This window comes from Arachis ipaensis, chromosome B3 (genome assembly GCF_059453495.1).
Source record: "Arachis ipaensis isolate K30076 ecotype BB chromosome B3, ASM5945349v1, whole genome shotgun sequence".
NCBI classification, from domain to species: domain Eukaryota; kingdom Viridiplantae; phylum Streptophyta; class Magnoliopsida; order Fabales; family Fabaceae; genus Arachis; species Arachis ipaensis.
The window spans coordinates 141,137,881-141,158,375 of record NC_142438.1 but is presented as its reverse complement, the minus strand read 5'-3'; the positions used below and the strand labels follow the sequence as shown (position 1 = coordinate 141,158,375).

At 31.7% G+C, this 20,495-nt stretch overlaps 3 protein-coding genes across 4 annotated transcripts; all 3 read left to right on the top strand.

Moving 5' to 3' along the window:
- LOC148572635 (uncharacterized) lies at nucleotides 1-1,652 on the top strand. Its single transcript, XM_088506516.1, has 2 exons — nucleotides 1-279; nucleotides 841-1,652. Exons 1-2 carry the CDS (start codon nucleotides 106-108, stop codon nucleotides 1,465-1,467), a joined length of 801 nt encoding a protein of 266 aa, XP_088362642.1. The 5' UTR covers nucleotides 1-105; the 3' UTR covers nucleotides 1,468-1,652.
- Nucleotides 1,653-3,616: 1,964 nt separating this feature from the next.
- Nucleotides 3,617-4,816, top strand: LOC107634763 (uncharacterized). 2 transcript variants are annotated; one of them, XM_088509443.1, is made up of 3 exons: nucleotides 3,617-3,916; nucleotides 3,992-4,576; nucleotides 4,744-4,816. In XM_088509443.1, exons 1-2 carry the CDS (start codon nucleotides 3,755-3,757, stop codon nucleotides 4,532-4,534), a joined length of 705 nt encoding a protein of 234 aa, XP_088365569.1. In that variant the 5' UTR covers nucleotides 3,617-3,754; the 3' UTR covers nucleotides 4,535-4,576; nucleotides 4,744-4,816. The 2 variants fall into 2 exon arrangements, with proteins under 2 accessions (XP_088365569.1, XP_016193672.1); XM_016338186.3 differs by lacking the exon at nucleotides 4,744-4,816 and having other exon boundaries at nucleotides 3,992-4,672.
- Nucleotides 4,817-19,030: 14,214 nt separating this feature from the next.
- Nucleotides 19,031-20,495, top strand: LOC107634765 (uncharacterized). The gene is made up of 2 exons (XM_016338187.3): nucleotides 19,031-19,729; nucleotides 19,818-20,495. The coding sequence occupies exons 1-2, from the start codon at nucleotides 19,059-19,061 to the stop codon at nucleotides 20,317-20,319; spliced, it is 1,173 nt and encodes a 390-aa protein (XP_016193673.1). The 5' UTR covers nucleotides 19,031-19,058; the 3' UTR covers nucleotides 20,320-20,495.

The window sequence follows — 20,495 nt, the reverse complement described above, 5'->3', positions numbered from 1 at the left end:
ATATTATACAAGTATTATTGCAACTTGTGAAAGTGACTTGCAAATATTCAACATAACATAAAGAGTACTTGGATGGACAATCATTCACAATAAGTGGGTGTGGGGATGGGGATGTGGATAGAGAAGGAGGAGCTTGAGTATGTGTTGGTTCCGTTGGGTATGTTGGTGTTCGTGATGTACCATGTTTGGCTTCTCTACACTATTCTCCGCACTCCTCTCCGAACTGTCATTGGCCTCAACGCCCACTCTCGCCACCAGTGGGTTCTATGCATGATGAGTGTCTGTATTCCTTCTTCCTCCTCCTTATTTATTTATATCATTTGTTTCGTTTGGGATTTTAGAATCATTAATTGTTTGTTTTGGAACACAAATGGATAGAAACAGGTCAACGTATGTATGTCTATCTCAAAAGAGGAACGCATTCATTACTTGTTGGCTAGTGTAGTCATAGTATGTTTGATTGAATATAAACGAGTAAATAATCATTTAAGATTCTGATTTTGATAAAATGAATCTCATTCTTTGTTTTTGATAAAATAAACTCTAAAATAAGTTTTAAGGTTGTGTTTGGTGTAAAGTGGAAAATAAAAACAAAAATAAAAATAAAATTTTAATTTAATTTGCACAAAAAAAATTAGAATTAATTAATTGAAATAAGAATATTTTAAGTATAAAATGTTATTAAATATTCAGTTTTTGTCTTTTAAAGTTTCAATTTTTGGTGTCTCTATTTTTTAGAAATATTAAAATACTAAAATTTTGGAGACAAAAACTAAAATTTTAGTATCAATTTCTGAATCAAGAAACATGATATTGAGTCTTCGTCTATTTGACATACAGGATCCGCTGAAGAATGGGGTTTTGGCAGTTCAAACCATACGCAACAACATAATGGCATCCACTCTTCTTGCCACAACAGCAATCACACTGAGTTCTCTGATTGGAATCTTTGCTACCAGCACTGGCGCTTCAGAGGGCATGCCTTTTATACCTTACACAGCCACTTCCATCAAACAAATCTGCATCACAATTTGCTTCCTTATTGCATTTCTATGCAATGTGCAGTCCATAAGATACTATGCCCATGTCAGCTTCCTAATCACGGCGCCTACGGTCGGAGACCAAAGGGAGCATATGGAATACATTGGCAAGATCCTCAACCGGGGAAGCCATTCTTGGTCCCTCGGATTGCGGGCCTTTTACCTCTCATTTCCTCTCTTCCTATGGATTTATGGTCCCATACCTATGTTTGCTTGTTGTTGCTTCACCTCATTTAGTTTGTACTTCTTGGACACTACAGCTAAAGTTACAAGGGATCTTCACAGTAACTCATTCAGGAAAGAGACCCCATCAACTCATCATGATGATGATGATGATGATGCACACTCTGCACTCCATTCTCCTTATTATTCCTTACCCGGTAACAACAACTCGTCTCCAAATTTAGCTGCGGATCATCATGTATAACTATGTAACAGTTTTGACCCTATTATTATGTAATGTCAATGCTTGAAGAATGCCATTAACTTGGTGCATCATCATGCACCAGGATAGTTCCTTCGTATGATCTTACTAATGCATTGGATTTTGCAGAGTTGATCTCTGTGACATCAATAATCATACAAGAGTTGATCACGCATTAAGGATCATAATTCGTATGTATTATATGAAGAAGATCTATTTCCATTTGAAGGTCACTATTGAACACATTAAAGGATCATAATTCATGTGAGCATATGAAATGTTTGCGCAATCTTGGATTAATTGGGACCGCATGAGCTTTTATGCAAGATCTGTTTCCGTTTGAAAGTCACTATTGAACAGCTTTTTTAACATAAAACCTGACATATGGTTAAGCTTTGAGCACTGGCAAGTGGCAACAACAGCAAATCAGCATTGGATTCCTGGGGATACCAATGATGCTTAGACACTTCATTGTTGAATGAAAGCATTTTATTAGGACCACATCGTTGTTGTTTCTTGATTTGGTGTAATCGTTCAATTCTTATCTTTTTAGGGTTTTTTTTGTTTAACAGGTTCAGTTCAGTGCACACATTTAAATTTCATTGTTAGAAAACTCAAATAACATTTATCATATAGAACAAGAAAATAAATATTTCATATGATGAATTATTGCTGAGAATAATTACAAATTTTAATTAGTGAGAATTTTAACAAGTTGAAACAAAATGATCTAAATTTCTTCTTCCGTTTCAAGATTTACACACATGTGTTGCACTATTTTGAGATCTCCTTTATTCCTCTTGGAACAAATCTGAATATATATATTTAAATTTGTAAAAATTATCACGAAAAAAAAATTCACTCATTATATTTTCTTTATAGATTTGAGTGGATTTGCAGTTTTGCACCACCATGCTAAAATTAACAAACACCACGAAATGAGAGATATAAATTATAAGAGGGTTATTAAATTTGAAATTAGGACATAAAACAAAGACCAAAAAAGATAAACGAAGGATTGAGGGAGGAAAAAAGGAGAAAGAAAAGAGAAGTGAGGAGAAGAGTGTGAAGATAAATCGGCCGACTTTTTTCTTTTTTTTTTGGTCTTGATCGGCCGACTTAATTTTTTTTTTTTTTTTTTTTTTTTGGTTTCCCACGGTATCCCCCAACCCGGCAGGTTAAGGACTAATCCGTCGCGGTAATGAGCTCCATTTAAGGGTTTGCCGCTGGCCAATGGGTTGCTGCATGCACAAGGCGGGATTCGAACCCCCGACACTTGCTTAAGCGGACTAGTGAGCTAACCACTAGACCAACCCAACTTGGTTATCGGCCGACTTAATTTACCTTCGGTCACTACGCACCCCAATGAGATGTTAGGTTGGGCCTCATTAATGCGCAAAAAAAGTTCAATAGATTTTTATTTTGCATTTTCAATAAAAATTCATCAACTTGATTTCAATTTCTCCCATGACCAGAATTGCTAAAACAATTGTTTGTTTAAACCTTTTTGGTCTATATTTTGTCCAAAAACAAAAAAACTTATTTTCTAATACATTTTTTAAATTTTCTTTTAAAAATAAAAAATAAATGGATCAACCCATATATAACTTGTGGGGTTAGCCACAAATAATCCGAACCTAAAAATCGAGACTCATGAATGCTTGAAAAATAAAATGGTCATATAATCTATAGATTTAGGCACATACACTGGCCTAAATGGGTCAAATCAGCACGTTTGATGGCCTCAACATCTTATAAATTTAATATTATAAAATATAAAGCATAAACCCTTAGGCTTGATGGTTAAGGGGAATTTTGTTTTAGAGTCCTACTAGTAGGAAGCCAATGACTTATTTGTACAATGTGTATAATAAGTTATATGGGTTACAAAATGAACATCACCCAAAAATTTAAGTTGATTTTAGGATTCACCAAGGATCGAATTCTTGATCTTTTAGATCTAAAGCTCTAATACTATGTTATGATATCACTCATCCCAATAATTTACTTTGATAGAAAAAAGTAACACTAATGACTATATCTCTAGTACCTCTAAACCTGTATTTCCCTTTTGTATTTTATTTCGTAAAGCGTATGGTGTATATATTTATGTGTGAAAATTATAATGAAAAGAGGGATGTGGAGAATGTGCAGGAACAGCTGAAAGAGCAAGACTTTAGGTAAAGTAAAGTGGGATCCATCAAAGAGTGACAGAAAAGTGCAATATATACCAGTGTGGTCAATGTTATATGATAGAAGCGGAGTAAGAGAAGATAGATGAAAGTGAGAGATGGAAATAGCAGAGCTGGATTATGTGTTGGTCCCAGTTGGGGTGCTGGTGCTTGGAATATATCACGCGTGGCTTCTCTACACCATAATCAGGCACCCTTCTCGCACCGTCATTGGCTTGAACGCTCAGTCTCGTTATCAATGGGTTCTTTCCCTCATGGCTGTCAGTTTTACTCACTCCATAATCTCTTTGAGTTTAAATCTTTTAACAAACAATTTAATAAGAACGTTGGTGCAGGATCCCCTGAAGAATGGAGTTCTGGCGGTTCAAACAATCCGCAACAACATCATGGCATCAACGCTTCTGGCAACAACAGCAATCACACTCAGTTCACTAATCGGCGTTTTCGCCAACACCGACTCCGACACCAAATTGGTTTATGGTAACAAAAGTTCCCTCAACTCTGCTATCAAGAGGCTCTCCATATCGTTGTGCTTCCTTGTTGCATTCCTCTGTAACATGCAGTCTATCAGATACTACGCGCACGTGAGCTTCTTGATCACTTCACCTGCACTCAAAGGGAAGACGGATTTCATTGAGTATGTTGCGAAGACATTGAACCGTGGAAGTGTTTCTTGGTCCCTTGGACTCAGGGCTTTCTACTTGTCTATTCCTCTTGTCCTTTGGATCTATGGCCCCATTCCCATGTTTGCTTGTTCCTGCTTCACCTCTTTCGCCTTGTACTTCTTGGACACTACCACTCAGATCACCAGAGATCTTCACATTAAGTCCTTCAAACACACCGACATCGACATCCACCACATGCAACCTGCACCCTAACCCTACCTCCAACTTATTAATACTCTACACAAAATTTGTCAAGTATTAAGGGTCAGTAACTTTTGTGATTTGTAACCATCAATGATGATTTTAATGGTGTGAGATTGGCGTGAGATTTTATCCAATGACTCATTTTCTTTACTAGTTATATGCTGGACAAAATTTAAAAAAGTTGCTGACCCTTAAACTTTTCCAAATTTATCAATGAGGATACATCAGCTAGCAAGGAGAGGATTATCAAAATTTATTGTTTTAATTTTTTAGTTAATTATTAATGTTTAAAAATATAAAATAAAATATATTATTAAATTATTAAATTAAAAAAATATATTAAAAACTTAAATTAATAATTAAATAATAATAAATTCTGATATTCTTTAACATTTTTTGTTAAATTACATCCAATTATACATTGGTGGTTGTAACTTTGTAGTCATCATTTCAACATAAAGCAAAAGCTTGGTTACCAATCAGATACCACACTTCTTTATCTTTAGTCTTGTTATTACAAGTAGTGCTCCCACCATATGCTTTTTGACTTTATGTAAAATGATATTTTGTGCTCCAAGTTTACATGTAGCCTAAGAATAAGTGAAATGCTTATATAGGGATGATGATGATGACAATATTGATATTGTGATCATGAGAAAGAAAGAAGAAGAATATGGATATTCAAAACCTTAATATATATCGGTATAGGTGTGAATTGGGGGTATTTACATGTAATAATTTTGCGTACATCTTTTTTATACTTTCTACATTGGTGTTAAAATAATTGATAAACAAAATGAGATCAAATAAAAATATGCAAAAACTTGTATAATATAGTGGTACAAATATCATTTTTCTAATTTTTTAACATGACCCAAGTTCGCCATCCACAAAGAAAAGATGCATGTGATAAGTGATAACTACCAATAATGGGCCACAAATTAAAGCATTATGCACACCGACGAGCCAATCTCCAACCGAAACATACAAATTTTAGTCTAGTAGGTAATTAGGTATATCATTTCAGACAAACATAGAAAGGGAAAAATGCTTCTCTCGCACTACTGTACTTTTATCACATCAATTTATCAGCCGTCCATCTTTGTGATTCTCTATCTCAAGTGGATTTGATATTTTTAGTTTGAGGTTATCCAAATTTATTAGGAACTAATTTGTCTAAATTAAAAATCAATTTTGCTCAGTAATTAATAGAAGTTTAATCAATAATAAATTAACAAATATTTTTAAATTGCATTTTATATTAATTAATTATTATTAATTAGTAATTATTTAAATTTTTTTTAAATATAAAATTAATTATTATTAATTATAATTGTTTAAAATTTACTGGTTAAAAATTATATACCTATACTTTTCTATTAAAAATTCATAAATATTACTACCAATTAGAAAGTTTACTCAATGTTTCTTTTCTAACTTGAGCAAGTATATATCCATGATTTCATCAGAATGTTTCCAAAGAATGATAGTGGGATAGTTCATTTAGCAAAAGAAGTTATAATAACGGATAAAAAATTAGGCCATCATCAGTCACCACTTATAATATCAAATTCGTTTTAATTATAATTTAAATTTTAGTCATGGTATAAGATAATTGAAACAAATTAATTTTTTATATAAAAAATTAATTATTAAATTATTTATTTATATTATATATATTAAAATATAAAATACATTTTAAAGGTGAATTAAATATTATATATATTTATATACAAATACATAATACTGATTTAATAATTAATTTTAGTGTGTACATAATATTTGTGAGAATTTTTTTATATTTATATTAGTAACCAAAAAATACATTTAAAATGTTAATATGAGAACTTTCCAAATTTTAATGGTATAAAAACAAAAATACTATATACTCATAAAAAATCTATTACTATATATTTGTGTATAAATATTTACAGTTTAATTTATTTTTCATGTGTATTTTTAGTTTAATATATATTTTATACTGATAATTGATTTTAGTAGCTGCTTTTTAAGGGGTGAATACAAATCAAATTGGATCAAATATGAACAAAATTTTGATCCGATCCACACTAAAATCTAGGGGTGTTCATGAATCGGATCGCATCCGCAGATCCGTGATAAATATCCGCATCCGAAAATTGCGGATACGATTCGATCTGTAGACTGATCGGATCGCGGATATCTACTTTAATTTGTATCCGCAGATCCACACAAAAATAATTAAAAAAATAAATATATATATGTTTGGTATTATATTTACTTATTTGTATGTTTTAGTTAGTAATTATTATTCATATATTGTATTATTTTATTTTTGTTATTAAGAAAAAATTTAATTAAAAATATTTTAGGAATAAATAGGTTTAAAAGTGTGAAAAAAAATATTTTTATTGAATTTTTTACATAGAAATATAATTAAAAAAAATAAGGTTCAATTATGTGGATATACCGATCCGATTCGCAAATGTGTGGATCGGATCGGATCCGACACTAAAAAATGCGATATCATATTCGATCCGATCCGATGAAAATTGTGCAGATCGAATTGAATTTTTAGTCATATCTGATCCGATTCGATCTGCGTACACCTCTATAAAATTATCGGATATAATATCTAAATTTTCTATATTAAAATTTAGGGGTTTCTTTCTAAAACACTAACTTAACTACTATATATTTTTTTTATTCTTTATTTATTTATAATATGTGAATACATGCATAATATCTGTGATCCAATTTTTTCGAAATGCAGACCGATTTTTATCCTATCTAAGAACAGTACGGAGCGGATTATATCTGTAATTTGCAAATTGAATGATGATAAATGCTACAGATATACATATATTATCCTATTTATGTTGATCACTACTAATTTTAATATATAACTAGCAAAGTTGAAAACTTCTTAAATGAATAAATCTAATAACGGGTTGATTATGTACCTAGCTAACGTTAGTGATTAATAAAGTGAAAAATAAAAGAATGACGTGTCACGTGAAGAAGGGAATTAACTAAAGTTATCAAGTAATTAAAGAAAAATCACTCTAGCTATATATGTCTATACTGTGCGTCACATAAACCCCCAATCAATAAAGTAAATATCATAGTGAAATATCTTGAGGATGCAATAATTAATATACATATGGGTCGGATATATGTGCATGTAATTTCAGTGGGGTTGAACCATGCATGTTGCTTCCGTTTCTTTTCTTGCTTACGTACTCTTCTATCTATTAATTATACTATTTCAGGTCAAATTGCATCCGTAGAAAAAGTAACATTCGATAGTAAGTACTAGCTAGGTGTTACATTTCAGGACAAGAATTATATTGTATGGGAATCTAAGGATTTCAAGCTAGAAGAGAATCATATATTCCTAATAATTACATCTACATGTAAGAAAGTAGGCTTATCAAGTATGAATCATTCAATCAGAGGGCAGACCGCACACATGAACACGTTTCGCCTTCAAATTATGATTGGAATACTTGCACAGTGCGATGCTCATCAAGTCATCATGCTAAACATACACGCATTATATTGCATTATTGCTTTGTTGATGATGGAATGTCTCCTCCGTGTTCGTGGTTGTTACAAGTATGCATCTCATGGATGGATCATGGATGACCCATAAATTTTCTTTAATTTCTTCAAATTAAATTTACAATTAGATAGCTAGCTGCTTCTGCAATAATCCCTTAATATAATAAATCACGTTATTATTGCTGCTACAAATTAAATCCTGTTTGCATGCACGTGTGGTCCGATCCTCCTTCCACTAAACCATGTGGTTTGCTAAAATATTAAGATAACATCATATATATACTGCATACTCATCCTCATAACAAATTAAAAAGGAATGAAGCCAGAAATGTTTCCATAATTTAGTGATTAAGTATTTGAAGTATCAAATTTGGGAAAAATACCTATGATATAGCCCCCAATAATAAAATTTATTATTTTTATTAGTTATCAATTAGTTATCAATATTTATAAGTGTAGGTTAAAATATGTTATTGGATTACTAATACTATTGTAAAATCTTGCAAATAGTATATACAAAATATACTATTCAGTTGATTTTAATGTACGAATAATATTTTTAATATATATATATATAAAAGTAAAGAATCAACATCACCTTTTTATATAAATGTTATGCCACATTCATGAGTAAAGAGATCCGTGATCTTCGATCACAGCAGCTAGCCAGTCGTCTCCATCGTCGTCTAACTGCAACATACTAATTATTAATTAGGTTACGGCGTTAATGCGCAAGGATAAAGATTTTTGTTGTAACTACTAGCTACTTCAATATAATTCATTCAGATGAGGAAAATAAAAGAGCTGGGAGGAAGAGAGATGGAAAAATGAAAGGTTGGTTGAGGGCGCGGAAGTAAAGAGGAGAACGAAGGTGATGACAGAAGAATAGAGAGCACAAAAGAGTGAGATGCAGAATTGATGCATATCATCGTCTGTGCTCTCTATCTTCTGTCAAAACCCCTCTGCCATTCTTCCCCTTCAATTCTTCCTTTCCCTTCCCCTTCATCGGTTTCATCGGTTCTATGTATGTTAGGTTAGGTTTCTCAATTCTTAGTTCTGATAATAAAACCCCTATTTATAAAGAAGGACGACATGGAACAATAATATTCAAAAGAAGCAAAGAATAATATGGCTGGGTTCACTTATTCCATGCCGTCCCTTTAGTTCTTTCGGTACATCTTCAAGTCTATCCACCTATCTTATTTTCTGCATAAAAATATTTAAAAATACTAAAATAATCTATAATTATTTTATTTTATTTTATTATTATTAAAATAATTCGATAATATTAAATATATATTACATACATAAAAATATATATATAAATCTTACATTAAATCAAATAATATTACGTTAGTTTTTTCTCTAGCATTTTCGTTTCAGCATTATGCATTTCAGGTAACAATAACACTTCAATTTTCACACGTTAACGAGAAGTGTTAAGGATTAGTAACTTTTGTGATTTGTAGTCATCAATAATATTTTTAATGGTGTGAGATTTTATTCAATAGTATAGAATTACTCGCTTCTCTTTTACTGATTATATACTAGTCAAAATTTAATAAAATTACTGCTCTAAACTTTTTCTTCACACAATACTATGGGATAGGATAACAATGTGATAGATTGACATATAAATATAGTTATATAGGTGATAAAGCTAACAAGATTGTATTGAAAAATTAAAAATTTTAAGAGTATTAATTGTATAAGAAATATATAAAAGTTATCTAAAATTCACATTTTAATATTAAATAAATAAATGAAGTTAAATTTTAATAATAAATTTAAAAAATTAAGGATGCGTGACATATTGAAATTTTTGTCTAATAACATAATTTTGACAACTCTATTGATTTTGGTGGCGTGAATGCAGTGACCGGTTAGTTTTTACTTTTTAAGTAGGGGTGAATGTGGATTTGATATAGTTAAATTTTCAATCTGATTTATCGGATCGGATTGGATCTAATATCTGTAATTTTTAGATTTGGATCTGGAAAACACAAAAATATTTTTAAAAATTTATTTTTATTAAAAAATATCAATAAAATTTATTTTTTCTATTCTTTTAAATATGTTTACTTTTAAAATAATATTAAACATAATTTTCTTAAATAATAAATTAAGATAATACAATATATATGATAATTATTAGTTGAAATAAAACATAAAAAAATATTTATTTTTTTATTTTTGCGGATATGCAGATATGTGGATACCTACAAAATCCGCAATCCGATGTGCAGATCCGATCCGATATAATCCGATAGCCTTGCAGGTCAGATCTATATCCACAATTTTTAGATCGAATTCGGATAAATACCGCAAATATGCGGATCAGATCTGATCCATAAATACCCTTATTTTTAAGTGTATTATTCTTATTCTTTATTTCTAATAAATATATATTATTATTTATATTTTACTATAATTTGTCACCAAAAAAATTATTTTACTATAATTTATATTTAAAGTGTAGTAGTATCTTTTAAATTAAAATTGTCAAATTATGAATTACCCAAACAATACATGTAATTATATATATATATATATAGTTACTGCTTTTTGGTGTTCGCTTACATACCATTTTTATATAATGATAACATTATAACGCATACAAAATTGACTCAATTCTCTCTCTTTTTTTTAAGCATGATAACAATATATCAAATTAAAATTCATATAATTACCAGATAAATATCAAATTTCTATCTAATACTTCAAACCATACTAATTTACTACAAAGTTGATGTTTTGATATTTAGGAGTGAAAATAGGTTAGACGATATATCAAGTGTTTACAATTTGATTTGTATTTAGTTTGGTCTAATTTATTATAAAAGTTTTGGTTCGTCAGATCTATTAATTAATTTTATTGGTTTATCAGATTTGTATAGACCTGTTAAAATATAAATAATTTTTATTATTAATAAAATTATTAAATATTTAAATTTATTATATTTTATTATAAATATTTTTATATATTTTAAATATTTTAAAAATTTAAATATTCTTGTAAACATTAAATTTAGCATATTATAGTTAAATAATTTTTATTAAAAAATAATTTTTATAAATAATATTTTTAAATTTTTTATTTTTATAAAAAAAATTATCAAATTTTGTTATAGACTTCAAAATCAGATCAAGTTCAATAACAAGTTAAATTTAGTATTTTAAAAAATATATATATAATAATCTGTCCATCAAACTTAAACTAATTAACTACATAAAAAATCTGAATTGTTAAGACTAAAGTTTGATTTGTTATGATCTATTTCCATCTCTATATACATTATTATCTTATGAGCTAATAACTACTCCGATTAAAATGACAACAAAGTCTATATATAATTTGTTTAATAGCCATTAACTTAATTTTTTTAATTTAATAATTTAATAATATATTTTAAATTTATATTTTTAAATATTAATAATTAATTAACAACTGAAACAATATATAAAAGACCAGATGCAGGCAGCAGGTAGGCACCAACTGATTCTGCAATATATATAACATTTGAATCTGTAATTATAATTAATAGGAAACATTTTAAATATACTGAGAATACCACTGTTTCAATTATTTTAAATTTTTTTTTTTTACTAAAGATAGGAGATTTGAACCCGCAACCTCTTAATTGAGTATGGGAACCATTTGAATTATTACTCATTGGCTCCAATTATTTTAATTATTAATTTAAATTATAAAAAAAATATATAATATATATTAATTGAAATCAACGGTTAAAATAACTTGATTCCTTAGTGCTCTTCAAATGTTTCTTAATTGATAATTCCTACCTCTGCTACTTGTATCAGGAAATGTAGTACTACTAACTGATGAGATGAGATGCATGCTACACAATACATACATACATATAGAGTTGTTGACCTGTTATAATGATGTGATTAATTCTTTATCACTTTAATTTACTGCTATATATCCATCAACTACCAAGGACGAGAAGCAGTATACAATTCAGGTAGTACTCTTGTTATTATCCTATTTGACGTTGTTGAACACCTGTCAGCACCCCATACCCTTTTTCCACATTTGTATAATAGGCCCATCTCATCATCTACACATACAGATGCTCCCATCCCCCAATACAATGTTGACAACGTAGCTATGCATGGCTTTTAAGTTTTAATTTGATTGGTTATGGTTATGGTAATGGAATCTTTGAAAAAGAATATAATCCATCAAAATGGGTAGCGTTTAGACCACGATAGATGATGACCTGACCTGATCTTCAAGACATGCATTTACATATAGATCATCAGTGCATATCAATTAAAGTCAGAGTATTATTCCATAATCTTAATGATGATGAGATTGGAGTGTATCAAAAAAATTTCCATGAGTGATAAATGATAAATGATTGTTATCATGTTAAAAAAGTGGTATATAACTTATTAAAAAAGAATTAAAAATTATTATTTATTTTTAAAAATATAAAATAAATAATTTTTTAATTTAAAATTTATCATAAAAAAATAAATTAAATAAAAATTAGACACTAAATTATAAGTATATATAATAAATTCACCAAAATGATATAAGGGAATTAGTTCCATTTTGGTGCCTGGGTGGGGTCACCCCACTCGCTAAATCCGACAACCAATATAGTGTGATGGCAAATCACTCAATTCATATCTTGAATGCAACTATGTAAGGGTTTTCCAGTATATGCCACAGTAACCGCTTAGCAATAGCTACCTTGCCAAAAGAATATGGTTCTATATATTAATTATGTTATGTTCAAAACAACATGCACTCGAGAATCATTGAATCAAACCTCTTTGTAGTAACACACTTTTGCGGCTGATGCTATTATGCTTTGCTGTATGATCGCATATAGCAGCACTGTAATCGGTAACATTACACGATTACGTACACTATTAGCTTGATTCTTCTGTTATATATCGAAACAGTAGCGAAGCTTAAAGCGATATTTTTTATGAGACAAAAAGTTTTCATATAAAAATTATATAACAGTTGTTCATGTACTTGTCCACTATTTAGTCAGATTCAAAATGATTAAAAGTTCAATTTATAAAGTAAGAGTCTAGATTATATATACATTGTGAAATCTATTCGACTTATTCGATTTCATAAAGTTCGGTCCACGCGATGCTAACTTGACCTAATTTATTTAAATAAGATAAATTTCAATTAACTACTATAATCTTTTTTATTCATTTAGAAAAAAAATCTTAACAATTTTTTTAATAAAAAGAAGTAACCAATCCATCACTAAAGATGAAATTACTTAAAGGGTAATTATTGACTCTATATCTACACTTATAAATACTCTGACACTCTCAGGTATTCTTTAATCTCAATCTACTAAAAACCTACTTAAATCCTTGCTAACTTAAGCATTAGAGTCCCATGCTAGTACCGCCGCCACCTCTCTACAAAAAACTCGAACAGTGACACCTCGATACCAGTAAACATCTGACGCTGCTCCAAAAGGTGTCTGAACCTCACGTTCAGACCCAAAGCAACTCAATTTCAAGTAATTTTCGGAACATTAACATCGTTGCCGGGGACTTGGAGATTAAGATTGTATGATGGCAGATGATAACCCTGAGGATCGGACGGACACAACTTACGATTCGGAAGCCCGAAAATAACAACAACAAAACGACGAACAGGCGTCAGTTATACCTCACCAAGATGATAAAGGGAGAGGTGCGGCCAGAGATGCACACACTTCAAACCCGGAAGAACATAGGATAAGTTCAGAAATACACCAACTTAAAACATCCAGGCTAAGAGATCCCACAAAGATTATAGGACTTGTTCGTGGATATCAAGGTCGGCTGGAACAATTCGAGTAGGAGCTGGAGCAACAACGAAAAACTAAAAGAGCCTTGAGGAGGGAAGTTCGACGACGGAGGAAATTAAAAGAAAAGGTCTCAAAATTGGAGTCTGACTTCAAGGGTAGAAAAACTCGAGCTGCTCGAGAAGAAACACCTCTGACAAACAAAGATTCATTCATAAAACAAATCATGCAGCCTAAAGTCCTTAGAAATTTTAAAATTCCGGACATGGATCTTTATGATGGAACTACCAATCCGAGGCATCATCTGAGCAATTTCAAGAGTTGTATGTACTTGGTAGACGCGTCGGATACAATTCGCTGTAAAGCTTTTCCAACAACGTTAACCGAAACGGCTAAGAAATTGTTTGATAGTTTACCACCTAACTCGGTCACATGCTTCGACGATTTTGCAAGAAACTTCCTTACCCGATTTTCCATCCAAAAGGATAAGATCAAGTATGCGGCAAGCCTCTTAGGAGTAAAGTAAGAAACCAAAAAATTCCTACAAGCTTATATGAAAAGATTCAACAAAATGTGTTTGGAGATTCAGAACCTACCGATTGAAGCAGTCATCATGGGGCTAGTCAACAGCCTCAGAGAAGGATCCTTCTCCCAATCCATATCAAAGAGGCACCTGACCTCTTTGTACGAAGTACAAGAGCGAGTCGAGAAGTAAATCAACATAGAAGAAACTACTCAGTTGAGAGAGCCTGCCCCGAGGTAGCACAACCGATATCCAGCCTGAGACAAAGAGAAAGAACCAACGAAAAAAGAGGAAAACAGCTCGGACAAAAACTTGAAGATTACTGTGAATACCATCGAGTCTATGGCCACTCTACCAATGAGTGTTATGATTGAAGAAATGTGATTATTGAAAAATTGACTAGAGAAAACCAATTGAACAGATACATTGCTATAATGACGCTGGCCGTAAAAGAAATAGGAGTGCAAAGACAGAGAAAGATCGCCAAAAGCCTGTAAGCATTCTAGATCGGCATGTCCACATTATCACAAGAAGATTTGCTGAAGTTAGAGTAGCTCTAGCTTTGTCCTACTACGAAAAAGGCATGATTTCATATGGACCCAAGAATGCATGCAAGCCTTTTAACACTTTAAAAATTTCTTGAGCCAACCACCAATTCTAACTTCAATCGAAGATGGAGAAGAACTTGTGCTGTACTTAACCGTTGTAGACAAGGCCATAGCCTCAGCCCTTATCCGAGAAGATAAGGAGGGGCAACAACCTATTTATTTCACGAGTAAGGCATGACAAGGGGCAGAATTGAAATACCAAAAAATTAGATAAAAAAATCGTTTATGCCCTCGTCCTAGCCTCCAGAAGACTCCGACCTTATTTCCAAACTCACACTATCAAAGTCCAAACTAACCAATCTATGAAGCATATCCTCTAAAAGACGAATATTGCAGGTCAAATGCTACAATGATATGTGAAATTATCCGAATTCAACCTCAAATAAAAAACTCGTACAGCAATAAAATCTTAATATTTGGTCGACTTCTTGGCCGAATACACAGAAGAATAATAAAAAAGTCCAACAACTCGACATTTGTATGTGGATGGATCCTCAAATAAAACTGGTAGTGGAGTAGGAATCGTTCTTGAGAATAAAGAAGGAACTCGAGTAGAGCTCTCATTAAAATTCGAGTTTTCAGCTTCCAACAACTAAGTTGAGTGCTAAGCTATGATTGCTGACTAGCCAAAGAAGCTGGAGCATCAAAAGTCACAGTGTTTAGTGACTCTCAAGTGATAACCTCCAAGATAAATGAGGATTACCAAACTAAAGATCCTAACATAAAGAGGTATTTGGAGAAAATACTAGAGCAACTCGAACAATTTCAAACAGAAGTGAGGCACATAACTCGAAAATTCAGTTATCAAGATAATGCTCTCTCCAAATTGGCTAGCACTAAGTCAGGGAACAACAATAAAAGTCTGATCTAGGAAACTCTCCACACACCATCAATTGCTAAGGAAGTCGACAAGTCGGACGCACTACCAATTTCCAATGTAAACTTGGGATGGATGACTCCTATTATCGAATATCTCAAATTCGACATTATTCCTAAAGAAGAAAGGGAAGCAACTAGACTCATAAGAGAAGTACAAAATTATACTACCCTAACACCCTTAGATATTTTTTGAATCCAATCTACTAAAAACCCACTTAAATCCTTGTTAACTTAAGTATTGGAATCCTTTGCAGGTACCACCCCCACCTTCCCACGAGAAACTCGAACAGCAGCACCTCACATTCAGTCCCAACACAATCCACTTTCAGATAATTCTCGAAACAATAGTATTTATATAATTTACAAAATTTATAAATATAATTAATTTTTAATTTATTATTACTATGACAATAAATAAATAATTATATTGACAAAGATTATAAAATATTAAATAATTATATAAATAAAAAATAATGTTATTGCACCTAATTTTAATATTAAAATTATAAAATCTTGTTGATAATAAAAATAATAAATAATAATGAGAATAAACTTTTTTATTTATACGAATAAACAAATAAAATTTTTAATTTATGAAAATTTATTGAAGTCCAAATCTAAAATATTAACATTTAGAATTAAAAATAATTGAGTAAATGGAAGAAGTGAGAGTTGATCACAATAAGCTAGCCTAATGTAGGAGGGTAAGATTGAAGTCAATTGAACTATATTTGTTGTTTTATAATAATACTACTAATTTTTTAATAAAAAATTTGGGGATGGTTCTCCATCCATTATCAAAGCTAAGTTCCACTGCTGTATGGAAATATCTTACTCCTAGAGCATTCTGTCTCACGTTTAGTTCAATTTGGGCCAGGTGAGCAGATCTGATCCATCCATGGCCCAGCCTTTTGAGAATTTTTCGAAGGGCTCCCTCACTTGTCATACTACAAATAACAGGCAAAAGCATATGTATGCCAAAGTTTTATAAACCAAATTTAGGTTGGTGGAGTGGTGGATTCATTCGTTTTTTTAAGTAAGTGTTAAGAGTTTGAATTTTGCGATAGACAGATGAGTCCTTGATGTGTCAGATTAGTTGTAGGTGAGTATTCCTGTGCAAATCCCTTATTATATATGATTTCACAATTACCTTAATTAATTCATATATATTTTGATTGTGTATGTTGTGTGATGGGGAAATTGATAGAGATTAATGGAGGACAGGAGGAGTGTATGTACCCTTGTGTATTGCCTTTAATTTGTGCGTATATGACGTTACGCTCATGTGTATTGCCATTGGGATGTGAAGCAACACCAAGTTCGTGCGCCAACCAACACACTACACTCGCGTTTCTAAATTCTAAGTTCTAAGTTCTAACCACTCAACACTTGAAGCCCTACTTTTGCAACATAACGCTACTTCCAACCTTCGCCACATGACATGATGCTTCTCCCCTTTCTCATCCTTCATGCCTCTCCCGTAACTTATGTATCAAACTAAAGGACGACCAACATTCATACAAAGACACAGTTTTATGAAAAGCCGAATAGGACTATTAGGCTGCTTTTATTTTCTGGAAATGGAATTGAGATGAAGTACAAAATTTCAATTTCTTCGTACTTTTAAAGAGTGAAAACAGATAAGGCCTGAAATTTTTAATAATAAAAATTAAAACTTTAATAATATGTTTTTTTAAACATATTCTCATATAATTTTTTAAATATATCTTTTGGTCTTTATATTTATTTTAACTAGAACATAATATTAAGATATAACTCAATTTATTATATTTTACACCCTTATATATATGGGCACTATTGAATTCAGATGTGAAGCATTAAATTATGAATGTGACTATTATGGATCAAGCCAAGTGCAATAAAGATAATTCGTTTTGAACATATTGATTAGAAAACCGGTATTGCACCATTGAAAATGAAAAGGAAGCACCATATCCCTAAACATAAACAAGAGTCCAAAGCAAACGAAGAACTTGAAAGAAAGTGGCACTTCACGTGTTTATGCTATGCAGAATCTGGTTTCACATATTTAATTAACGAACGAATTAAGAGCAAGTGTGTGATCCTTGAAAGCTACGTTATGAGCAATTAGAAGCAAGCAAATTAATAAATTACAGGTTCCAATGCCAACTAGGTACGCGCCTCTATTTCATTAAATCTAAATACGTCCTTTTTAACTCGACAGGCAAAATCATTTAAGGTTAACGAGTTACTTCGTAGATTAAGTAAGATTTGAACTCTTAATATTTATTTAAAGGTTATGTTAGTTAACTAATAATTGTTTTAGACAACATGAATAATAGGTTTTAAAATTAATTTAATTCAAATAAAATACACTACACTTTAAATTATTCACCTAAATTTTAATGGGAGTCACTTAGATAAAAATATTGAAAACGTTTTTTTATAAAAATATTTTTAATAATTAAAATTTAACACATATAATCAATTAAATCGTGTTATTTTTGTCAAAATTAGACTAGATAAATTGATTTGACTAAAAAATGGTGAATCAAATCTTGAACTGGTCTAAATTAATATTATTTTTTATAGAAAATAACTACAATACCCTATTATAGAAAATAACTAAAATACTTCTATTATATATATTAATTTTGAGAATTCTAAATTTTAGTCCTTTATTTTTCTATCGTAGGATTAGGATTTATAATTTTTAAAATTAATATATATACCTACGATATAAAATTTTTAAAATTAATATATATATATATATATATATATAATAAGAGTATTTTAATTATTTTATATAATAAGGATATTATAGTAATTTTTTATAAAAAAATAATATTAATTTAGACCTGTTCAAAATTTGATTCACCATTTTTTCGGTTAAATCAATTTGTCTAGCCTAATTTTGACAAAAATAACATGATTCAATCGATTATATATGTTAAATTTTAATTACTGAAAAACATTTAAAAAAAAAAACGTTTTAAACGTCTTTATTTGAGTGGCTCACAATCTAAATATTAGAATAATCATTCACACACCTAATAAATTAAACATTCGATTATATCCATTATTCACGTTCTTTAATATTTTCATTGTCTATCTATATTTTTCTATACTTTTCCTTTATTTAAAGGTATTAACTGTTATAAAGTGAGAGGAAGAAGGGAAGTATCGTCCTCATCTCTTGAGAAATGGATCGGGATTATGATATGAGGCAGCATTCCCTCCTGAAAGTTCCCGGGGCCAAGCTCCGCCTGATGTGCAGCTATGGAGGCAATATCATGCCACGCCCCCGCCCCCACAACAACCACGACTCTCTCTACTACGTGGGCGGCGACACCCGCATGGTGGCTGTGGAGCGTAACACCTCCCTGAAGGACCTCTGTGCTGGCCTCTCCAACACCCTTCTCCATGGACGTCCCTTCACCCTCAAGTACCAGCTCCCCGAGGAGCAACTTGACAACCTCATCAGCGTGGCCACCGATGACGACCTCCAGAACATGATCCAAGAGTATGACCGCTTGGCTTCTTTCTCTCCTCCTCTGCGTCTCAGGGTCTTCCTCTTTGTCTCCAAACTAGACACGGCGGCTTCCATGGGTGCACTCCTGGACGATGCCAAGTCCGAGACGTGGTTCGTGGACGCTCTCAACAACTCGGGGATGATGAATAATATATCTCGTGTTGTTTCTGATTCTGCTGCTGTTGATGAATGTCTCCTCAGCCTTGTTGATGAAGTCCCAGTCCCACATAACACGGAGCAGGAAGTTAATAAGCAGCATTTGGGTGATGGCAGCAGCAAGGTGATGGACGAGCATTTTGCACAACTCACGCTTGGTTTGCCTTCTCCTGATTCTGTTGCAAGGTATATATACTATATTATTTCATTGATTCTTGATTATTTTTGCTGATGATGTTTTAAACAAAGAAACTTGTTGGGTGTTGTTTGGCAGTGATAGTAGCATTGCATCTGCAGCAAGTTGTTCAATCTCAAAGGGGCAGGGGTTTTACTATCAAGAACAACAAGTGGATCCAAATCAGAATCAGCAGCAGCAATTTGTGTATATCCAACCCCACACTCACAACACTGGACATGGACATGGACAAGTGACAATGCCAACCTACCACAACACAGTGTATGTAGTGCCAGTTGACATTTCACAAGTGGCAACTAATTACCCAACTATGCTAACTACCCCAACCAATGTACCTGACATGCCTTCAACTCATCCTGCATTTCTTCAAACACCTTCCAATCAATATCAGCAACAACGCTATGTGCCTTTGCCTCATCATCCAATTGCAGTTGCCACAACCAATTATGGGGGTGGACCTAAGCAAGACCAGCAACTAGTATATTACACACAAACGCAAACCCAGCAGCAGCAATCCAGTGCTCCACAACCCCTTCAGTACCAATCCATGATCCCAGCAGCCAAAGAGTTCCCTCTGTGATATATACTAAGTATGGACGGCATTTTGTTGATTTTGTACTCCGACAATAAATAAGGATCACATCTATCTCCTCTTTCTTTCTTTCCTTGTATGAAAGATCATGCATGTTGTTTGCAAATCCTGCTTAATTAATTTTCAGATTTTAATCTATCTATGTATGGTTAAATTTGAGTTGA